This window comes from Microtus ochrogaster, linkage group LG2, assembly GCF_000317375.1.
Source record: "Microtus ochrogaster isolate Prairie Vole_2 linkage group LG2, MicOch1.0, whole genome shotgun sequence".
NCBI lineage: Eukaryota > Metazoa > Chordata > Mammalia > Rodentia > Cricetidae > Microtus > Microtus ochrogaster.
In genome coordinates this window covers 47,680,208-47,690,506 of record NC_022028.1, presented here as the reverse complement: position 1 = coordinate 47,690,506, position 10,299 = coordinate 47,680,208, and the positions used below count along the sequence as shown (strand labels likewise).

The 10,299-nt window shown below is 50.2% G+C and overlaps 3 protein-coding genes across 3 annotated transcripts in view; 1 reads left to right on the top strand and 2 right to left on the bottom strand.

The window, feature by feature from the left end:
• Nucleotides 1-10,299, bottom strand: part of Tspear (thrombospondin type laminin G domain and EAR repeats) — a 155,505-nt gene that overhangs the window by 117,223 nt on the left and 27,983 nt on the right. The window lies entirely within an intron of this gene.
• Nucleotides 1-10,299, top strand: part of LOC101999359 (keratin-associated protein 10-12-like) — a 40,519-nt gene that overhangs the window by 11,803 nt on the left and 18,417 nt on the right. The window contains exon 3 of the mRNA XM_026785724.1: nucleotides 1,208-1,218. Within this exon, the coding sequence (XP_026641525.1) occupies nucleotides 1,208-1,218 (11 nt within the window). The remainder of the gene's footprint in view (nucleotides 1-1,207; nucleotides 1,219-10,299) is intronic.
• Nucleotides 6,806-7,090, bottom strand: LOC106144127 (keratin-associated protein 12-1-like). Its single transcript, XM_013351095.1, has one exon. It carries the CDS (start codon nucleotides 7,088-7,090, stop codon nucleotides 6,806-6,808), a length of 285 nt encoding a protein of 94 aa, XP_013206549.1.

The window sequence follows — 10,299 nt, the reverse complement described above, 5'->3', positions numbered from 1 at the left end:
GTGTGTGTGTGTGTGTGTGTGTGTGTGTGTGTGTGTGTGTGTGTGTGTGTGTGAGATGAACGAATGGTACACGTAAACGTGTGTGCACATTCAGGGCAGTGACACTCTAACATCTAGCTCTAACATCTAACATTCTGGCTCAGTTTCACGCAGCCCCAATTTAAACCACACACTGGTCACAGACCTTGGCTACTGGTTCATAAGCCATTTCTGCTTGCTACTCATCACCAACCTGCAGCATGGGAGAAACGGCTGTAATCCAGGGCAGCCAGCAGCGGGAGCTCCAGGAGGGGCAGGGCAGGACAGAGCCGCAGGCACAGCAGACTCTGCAGCCAAAGGCATGCCCATCCCTGGGAGCCTCCGCATGAGCTTCTCCCTGCAGTCCACATGAGAGGAGGCTACACGTTAGAGACAGGAGACTGCCGCCAATTCACACGGAGGAATAAGCTCAGACATCGTCGACAAAGCCTTGAAGCACACGGAGCACAGATTCAGCTCTACTCTTCAGACGGACGAGTGATGCCCACATGGCTGCAGCCAGGGATGATGTGAGCACCCACTGCCCATGCAGCCCCTGCTGCAGGGGACCGGAAAGGGAGCACAAAGGACGGAACTATGAGAGACAGCGAGTCTGTGACAGGGGCCACATTCTCCTGGGCCACCGTAGGAACTACTTCAGCAGGCCATGTCCTCTACCAGTCTCTACCTCCTGAGTCACAGTGACGCTGGATCAGGGAAAGCATTGGCCTATGCCCTTTCAGATCACCTAGAGAGTCAGGAATCAGAGCAGACACGCACAGCTGATTAGAAAATGCAGCTTTATTTGACACACAGGTTAGAAAGGCACTCTGCATGCAAGACATCCTCCAAAGAAGGACAGGGCAGGGGGAGCTGGTTCATTCTTCTGCATCCTTTTTTGAGTTCCAGGGTGCAGTGAATGTGTTTCCCACCTGCCTCCTGTTGAATCCATGGCCAAGAATGGGATTGGACAGGACGGAATACGCATCTTCATGGAGGCAGGTGGTTTGCAGACACTGGTCAGCAGCAGGAGGGTCTGCAGACCAGGGTGGGGCAGGAGGGCTGGCAGCACCCGGATGACTGGCAGGAGGAGGTCACACAGACAGGCCGGCAGCTCACAGGCACACACACAGAGGACTGGCAGGAGGGAGTCATGCACACAGTGGGTCTACAGCTCACGGGCACATAGCAGGCCGCCTGGTATCTCACAGGAATGCAGATAACAGGCCTGCAGCAGGATGACTGGCAGGGGCTGGACACACAGCAGGATGACTGGCAGGGGCTGGACACACAGCAGGAGGGCTGGCAGGGGCTGGACACGCAGCAGGATGGCTGGCAGCCTGAGGAGCAGCTGGTGTGACACATGGTGGAAGCTGGCTGGTCTGGAGGAGGGTGAAGATGTATGGCACCCCTGTCCAGGGCAGCTTTTATACCCAGCCCAGTGACTCGACTACCTAGGATACAGCTTTGTGTTTGTGTTTGCTTCCTGTCCTGTCCCCAGTGCTAGCCTTGCTTTTGTTTCTGTTTTTGTTTGTGCTCAGCCGAATAATGGATGATTACATCTCTTCTAAGTTCCTGGAGAAGGCATTAGGGCAAAGAGTAAACACCAACTCCATCAGCTCCATAGCAGGCATCTGGGACTCATGGTGGATACATCTGGGCTTCAACAACTTTGGGTACTCCCATCCCTCCGCCTCTGCTTTCTGAACTACACGCAGTCTCTTTCTTAGGCAGGTTCCACTCCATGCCTGAAGTTTTTGGTGGTGGACATCCCAGAGTCCTTACACCTCCAACATCCTGGGGTCTCTATTGAAACTTAGGTTTCACCTTTACAATTTCACACACGTTTTTCAGTAGACCTAAGGTAGCCAACCCTGCCACACAGTCTGAACTCAGAGGTGTTCTGGAACCTTGTAGCAAGGCTTCATAAACAGGCAGCTCTTGGAGTCTGCAAGCCTAGAACACCATGTAACAATGTTGCCATGTTCTTCAAGATAGAATGTAGCCCTCCTTTACCATAGCTGGCAAGGCCTCAGTGATGTGGGATTTCCCTCTGTATTCTGTGATTACCTATAGCAGTGCAGAACTTAGGTAGGCAGAGAAAACAAGACTGAATGCTTGAAGAAAGGCAGAGTCAGTGAGAAACCATGGAGCCGCTGGAGACAGAGCCACTGGAGACAGAGCTACTGGAGACAGAAGCCGGTTGGAATCTTGCCGATAAGCCACAGCCACGTTGTGATACAAAGATTAATAGAAATGGGTTAAATTAACATATAAGAGTTAGCCAATAAGAAGCTAGAGCTAAGCCAAGCAGTGATTTAAATAATACAGTTTCTGTGTGGTTATTTTGGTTCTGGGTGGACATGAAGAATAAGCGACCTCCTCTTACATCTCAGTGTGCCTTAGCTGGAGAACCTGGGGATAAATTCCCTGGGCAGTTGTTCTGGAACAGGGAAAGCCTTCAGTACATTTCCAGTTCAGGAGTTTTTTCCTTGTAAACGAATTTGCATTTTCACAGGTTTGAGGAGTGGAGTCTTGCTGTAGGGGTCCTTAAATTCTTTTCCAGCGTCAAATGCGAGGTTTCTCTCTAATGGTGCTAATCACCTCAGGAATCATGCTTTCTCCACACACTCAGCTGGTCTGCAACTGTAAACTGGCTCCTCTCCTCACCCACCTGCACATTCTCATAGCATCTGCTCACTGTAGACCATCTGAGAGCGAGCAGTCAGACGCCACAGCCTGAATGCTGAGCTGTCTGAGAACCCTCTATAAAATGCCTTAGCCCATGAGCTTTCAATTCCACTTCACTTAGAGATGTTTGGACAGGGGTTTGGTTTTGTTTTGTTTTTTGGCTGACTCAACCACAAATGACTTTTAGCACAGTTCCTGGTGAGTTCATATTCTGCTCTGAAGCCACGCAAGCCATCTCTAGTGCTGTCTTTTATTGGAATTCTACTTTTGCATCCTCCTATAGGATGGCCCGTTCAGCTCTGCACACAGCACTGGAGAGCTGCTTTAGCTCACAGCTCCAAACCTCTCTCCGTCCCTCCCACTAACCAGCTCTAAAGGACTGTGAACCACATGACAGGACTCCACTGGTTGGTGCTGGAGGATTGTGAGAATGGCTGGAATTCATTCCCAGGATGGCCTTTATTCACAGGCCAGTGGCCCGACAATCCAGAACACAGATGGTCTTCTTTGCATATTCAGTTTTTGTCTTGGTGTTTTCTGGTTGCTATGGCAAAATGCCTTGGGAAAACAGCTTAAGAAGGAAGGGTTTATTTTGGCTCACGGTGTGAGGGGATACAATCTAGATGGCAGGGAACACATGGTGGCACGAGGGAGGTGACTGGGCATATTGCAAGGTGTGCTCCCCTGCTTTTCCTTTTATTAAATCCATGACACCTATTCAGGGTGGCATCTGTGGCAGTTTGAATGAGAAATGCTCCCCCACAGGCTCAGGCCTTTAACACTTGGTGTCCAGTTGGTGGCACTCTTTCAAGAGATTGTGGGGAAGCACAGCCTTGCAGGAGGAAGTGTGTCATTGGGGCGGGCTTCACAAGTTGAAAGCCTTGTGCCCCTTCTGGTTTGCTCTCTCTGCCTCCTGCTTGCATTTGGAGTTCTCGGCTTGCTGCTCCTGCCACCATGCCTGCCTGCTGCCACGCTTTCCTGTCATGATGGACATTTAGCCATCAGAACTGTAAACCAAAAGAAACCTGCCCTTCACTAGGTTCTCTGGGTCTTCTGTTGCAATAGCAGTAGAGTAACGAATACAGGGGTCTTTCTTCCCTCCTCGGTGAAAGTTCTCTGCAAATACCTTCACAGACATGCCACAGATGTGTCCCTTAGAAGGGCCTAACTTTAGTAAAGGTGACATTGAAGATTTACTGTCGCAATGAGAAGAAAGTGTCAGACTCTGGGCTTCTTATGTGTGTCTGAGTGGGACATGTCTGTACATGACTGTATTACCATGTGTGACCCATGCCACTCAGAAATGCCCTCTAAAAACCTGCCCCTTCTTCTATCACAGCTCCAGGAACATCCAACCACCGTGTACCACACAAGCTGATCCAGAATCCAGTCAGCTGCACTGTTTCTCTATGCTGTACCCCTGTTGCCTTCCACCCAAACTGGGGCAATGAGGCTTTCTACTGCCATGAAGTCAATGTGTGCCCCGATGAGACAGCCCCTGTGTGGCTGCTGCGTGTCTGGCTGATGCATGCAGGTGTTCTCCACACTAAAGAGCTACACACCTGTCACATCCATGAGCTTCCCTGCTCCAGGTGCTGCCACCCCCTGTCCCACCCTGATCTTCAGGACCCTCACCCAAGGCATCATTGCTTTCTACTGACCCTTGCTATAGAATATGTCAAATACTGGACCTGTCGCTAGTATTATCTCCAAATTGTTATTATTCCTTGTTATCTCCAAAGCCCAGGGAAGAACTGTCCCTCCTGGCCAACACTCCATCATGATCCTGTTGAATTAGGAAGACTCTCACCTCTCCCCAAACTTCCTGCATGGTTGGGCAGAGGCACCTCCTTAAATCTTCTCTCTTATTCTCTATCCTCCCTTCCTCATGACTTTTGGGAGAATTGGTACTGCCCCCTAAAATGTCCTGCCGTAACATCCATTCCTGTTTTTCTCACATTCTGAACTTGATTCCTAGGGTTTACTTCTTGGGGTACATGCAAACCACAGAAGGAGCCTGGGACAGGCCTCAGGGCCCATTCCGGGGAGGGAAGGTTTGGAGGGTCATCTTCACTGTAGACCTGACTGGGTTTAGAATCACCCAGGAGACAGAAGTACATCTCAAGGTATGTCTGTGCAGGTGTTTCATGGAGGATGAACTGAGAAGGGAGACCCTACTTGAATGAGACAACACACATTCCATGGGCTAGGATCCTGGGAGAACAAACAAGGAGAAAGCCAGCAAAGTGCCAGCAATCTTATGTCTGTTTATTTGTCCCCCATGGTGTGAACCACTCCACCTCACTGTGACGGACTGAACACTAAAGCACTAAGTTCTTCTCCCTCTTCTGTCGTTCTGCTGGGTGACTCACCGCAGCACTGCAGAGCTAATGAATACAGAGCCTCTATGAGGAGAAGGTGTGAAGCTGCTGTAACTAATCTCGTCAGGGGGTCTCTCCGGACTTTGTCACAGGTTTGTGGACAGAATTTGCCAGAGTTCAGAGAGGTGAAGCACAGAAGCCCTAGAAAGCAGTAAGCAGAGCTTGAGCGGGAGCCCTCGTGGGGTCTCAGAAGACAAGAACACCACTGGGATTCAGACAGGAAGGAAGCCTGAGCCCAGGAGGTTCCATGTGGGAACAGGGACTCTGCTGGGAACTAGACTCGAGGTCATTCGTGTATAATCTGGCAAAGAACAATGAGTGCCTTTTTCCTGTGTCCAGAACTTTAGGGATATTGAGAATAATGGGGACTGGTCCCATGTCTGCCTAGTTTCATCAAAAGCTCAGAATTTTTATTTGTTTGCTTGTTTATTTTTCTGAGACAGGGTTTCTCTGTGTAACCCTGGCTGTCCTGGAACTTTCTCTGTAGACCAGGCTGGCATGGAACTCAAATATCTGCCTGCCTCTGTTTCCTGAGTGCTAGGATTCACACACCGCCACGCCCTACTCCAAAGCTCAGATTTATACCACACGGTAGTCGCAGATCACCTTGACTGTTGAGCTATAAAACTCTACTAACAACTTGCCTCTCTGCAACAGAAAGAAAGCAGCTGTAGCCCAGGACAGCCAGCAGTCAGCTCTGGGAGAGACTGAGCAAGACGAAGCCATGGGCACAGCAGACACTGACCAGGCTCCTTGTCCATCCCTGGGAGCCACGATGGGAACTGCTCACAACAGCCTACAGGAGGCCAGAAGTAAGGATGCACACCAAAAATGAGAGACTGTTACCAATGTGCATTGAGGGAGTAACCCCAGGTCATAAACAGCACTGACAAACACTTAAAAATACATGTCTGGGCACATGGGGCACAGATTGGACTCCACTCATTGAGAGATTGGCTATGCCCACATGACTGCAGCAGCCACGGCCCCAAGAAGTCAGCAGAACATGATGATGCTTTCAAGTTTCTAAGGTGGAAGTGCTGTGTGTTTATTAGGTTATAATTGATCGCCAGCCAATTAAAGATGGGCACGTGCGCACCGCTGAAGGGGAGGGGTTACAGGGTCAATCACACTGTATAACTAAGATTCAAATACCCAAAAAGTGCCCTGTAAAAGTCACCAGGAACCAGGATACAAGACAGCACTAGAGAGAAAAACAAGCCAAGAACAATCAGAATGCCGGCTACAGATGCCCTGGGCAAGAACTGAGGGGGGGAGGGGGTAGGATGCAGCGAAGACAGTGAGTTCACCTCAGGGCTGCACACTCATGCACACAGGAATGCCAGGGACCTGTTGACATCTGCACAATCTGGCCATGTCCTTCACCCCATCTCGTCTCCCAAAGATTTGTAGAGAACATTTATGAACCTGACATAGCCTTTCTGATACAAGAGTGAGGAAGATAGACATGAAACAGTGCAGCTGAGCTAAAAAAAAAACTGGTTTATTTAGCACACAGGGTTAGAGAAGGCCCTGCAGCCAGGACATCCATCAGAAGTCAGGGGGAGGTGACACAGATCTTCTCCCCCAAGTGTCAGGTTGGGAAAGGTATGTTTCCCACCTGCTGCACACACAAACCTAACGTCAAGTAGAAAAGGTTTTGATGACACAGGTGTGTCCCATCTTCATGGAGGCAAGGGGTTTGGAGACACCGGTCAGCAGCAGGAGGGTCTGCAGACCAGGGTGGGGCAGGAGGGCTGGCAGCACCCGGATGACTGGCAGGAGGAGGTCACGCAGACAGGCCTGCAGCTCACAGGCACACACACAGAGGACTGGCAGGAGGGAGCCATGCACACAGTGGGTCTACAGCTCACGGGCACACAGCAGGCCACCTGGCATCTCACAGGAATGCAGATAGCAGGCCTGCAGAAGGATGGCTGGCAGGGGCTGGACACACAGCAGGAGGGCTGGCAGCCTGAGGAGCAGCTAGTGTGGCACATGGTGGCAGATGCTGGCTGGTCTGGAGGAAGGTGAAAATATCTGGAGCTCCTGCCCAGGGTGGCTTTTATACCCAGCCCAGTGCTCCCCCCAACTACCCAGAATGCAGCTGCTCTTCCTCATTTGCTTCCTTTGTCCTCCCAGGCTGGCTTTGCTGTTGGCTACGTTCCTGTTTTGTTTGTCCTCAGCTTCATGGCTAATTACACCTGCTCCAGCTCCTGCTGGGCCTGAGCTCCCACCCATCCTCCCCTGGGGCCTTCTGGATTCTGCCAAGTTCCATCACTTCCTGGTTTCCTCACACGAGATCCCAGAGATCCAGGCATCCAGATGTTCTCCCTGCAGGATGACAGGCCTTACACACCCACAGAGATCACACTTCTCTCAGGGTTAGGAAGGGCTTGCAGAATGTGGGAGGCTGAACACAGGGAGAGCCCTCCCATAAGCCTCAGCTGGAGTCAGAGAGCAGACAGAAGCAGGCATGGAGGGCAGCTCGCTCTTCCAGTGTGTGTGTGTGTGCACGCACACGGGGTTCAGAGTTTGTGAATGTGTATGTCTGAGTGTAAATGTATGCATAATCATACATGTGTGTCCAGGACTGTATGTCTACATGTGACCATATGCTACAAAATGTTCCCTTTTCCACCAAAGCCTTCCCCAGTCCCAGCCATCTGTACCACATGAACTGTTCCTCAGGCCACCTGCTGTCTGTCCCGTTCCTCTGTGCTGCCTCATCCCTGCCTGCTGCCCTCCCAAGGCTGTGAGAAGTGCTGCCACAGACACACACCAATAGGCTCTGTTGAAATGGACCCTGTGCCCTGTGTCTGCCTCCTGCCAGCTGACCTGTGGTGGGTCTGTAAGCTGCCAGTCCCCAGGGTGCTGCCAGCGCTCCCACCTACTTCACCCTACCAGCCCCTCCCTTCTGGCTCCTCTGCGTGCTGCTGGCCTCTCCTTTTCAGGCTCTCAAACCCCGGACCCTCCTGCATAAGAACAGTCTCACCTCTCCAGGCCGCTCACTGTGATATTGGGACGCGGCTCAAACTCCCGCTCCCTAGTCTCCTTGTCTTTCCTCGCAGTTTTAAAGAAAACTAGAGCTCCCTGCGAGATCCAAGTGTTTGGCTCTCATTCTTTTTCTGCTTTCCCTTGTTCTGAGCTCTCCTCAGGACCCCACCCCCAGATCCTAGCACACGGAAGGAGGCGTGGAGAGGCCTGAGGGCCAGCCAAGGCTATGGAAGGACCATATATAGTAAGAAGGCCTATCTTCACTATCAATTTGAATAGGTTTAGAATCTCCTAGGTACAGAGGTACGTCTCCAGCATGCTATGAGTATTTCCAGGGAGAATTAACTGAGAATCTAGACTGTGTTTGAAGGAGGTGGCTCCCTCCAGTGGACCAGGATAGAAGTAGACAAAGAAGAATGCCAGTTACAAGCATTCGCCTCTCTCTCTGTGACCCAGTGTGACTGTTGTGTTCCCCCATGGCAGACTGAACTCTCTGAACCCAAGAGCTAAAAACCTCCCTCAGTCCTTTAAGTTGCTTTATTCAACACAGGTATACAAAAATAACTGATACAGAAAACTGGCCAGAGAAGGCAGGATACTGCTGCAACTGGCCCTGACTCTGTGGTTCTTAGGCCTTTGACTGGTGTATGGAAAGATGGTGTAGGAGTTTTGACCTAGGGACTTTATATGCTATAGCTGTTTATGCTGTAGCTCAAAGGCTATCCAAAGAACTAGTAAGGCATCCAGGTGAGAACTCAAGACCAGAACACCAATAGAAATTCGACAGAAGGATGTGCTCATCAACTTTCAAGATGCTGTTGGGAACTGACCAGAGACCATCCATGGGATATTCTGCAAGAGAATTTCTCTATACCCAGAAGTACTACGTGAGGCTGGGCTTATAGTGATGGCTAAATTAACCATGTGTAATAAATTTCAAGACAGCAAAGAATTTGCACAGTGGCTTGGTTATTGCTGGGGGCTTTTAGACAGATTTACACTGAGAATCAAGAACTAAAGGCAGAGCAGATGATTCAAAAACCATGCAGCCCGGACAGAAAGGGAGCAATCAGAAAGCCATGGCTGAGGAGGGTGTTCTTGTTAAAGGGATTAATGCCATTAAAGGGAAGCCAACCGCTTCATCCTAGGACAACAGAAAATTGGCCAGACCCTACCCATCAAAGGCTCTAGAAGGAGAAATGAGCCAAGTCAATCCTGTCCCTTTTAAGTGTTCTGTCCTTTATTGTGTCACAGTTATGAGAAAAGTCAACACTGCAGGACTGGCAGGGCCTCTGCCTGTGCCTCTGGGTAGCAGAGAGACATTCTTCATCTCCACCTCTCAGATGAGAGACCAGAATGATGCACAGGAGTGCCTGAGTGAAAGGCCGTGCATGCACAGAGACAAGCATGGCTGTGCGTCTGCAGAAGCATGCACACATGTGGAGAAGTGTGAATGTGTGTGTGTACTAAAACACGTGGGTGTGGAAATGTGTGTTTAAGTATGGGTACCTGAATACATTGGTATGAGTGAACATTCACACATGGGCGTGTGATTGTTTCTTCATGTGTATCCTTTATGTTCGTAAGGGTTTGAGTACACGATTGTATGTGTGTGCATGGCTCTGAGAGCAACCTGGGTGTGCAAGCACACCGTAGGTGCATGGAGTGTGCTGTCTGTGCGGGGCAGTTAGTCAGGTTTGGGAAAAGCACTTATTTAAATAGCACAGTGGATCCCTGATGACCTTGGATGCTAAGGGATAAAACATTTGCAATTGATGTCTGATGGCCAGCCTGCAGAAAATAAAGAAAAATGTCAAGGCAGTCAAGAGAGAAAACTCTAGGACCACAGGTCCAGGATGATGTCATGGGATGCAGCAGAGGATGCAACCCCCATGCCTGCCTGTCTCAGAAACAAGGAACAGTCACTACAGACTGCAGACACGGGGCATAGAACCAGCCAATGGAAGCAGCCATCAACACTTCCCCAGAGGGAAACCTTCCCCAAAACTATAACTGTGCTGGCCCGTCTCTATTGTTAACATAACAGAATTTAAGGTCACCATAGAAATGTACTTCTGGGTACACTGATGATTATATTTACACAAAGACTTCACAGAGGAGAAAGGACTCCCCTAAGGGTCGGCAGCACAAGCACTATTCTATGGGCCGGGATTCCAGAACAAATAAAAAGGAGGAAGTGAACCAAGCCTGC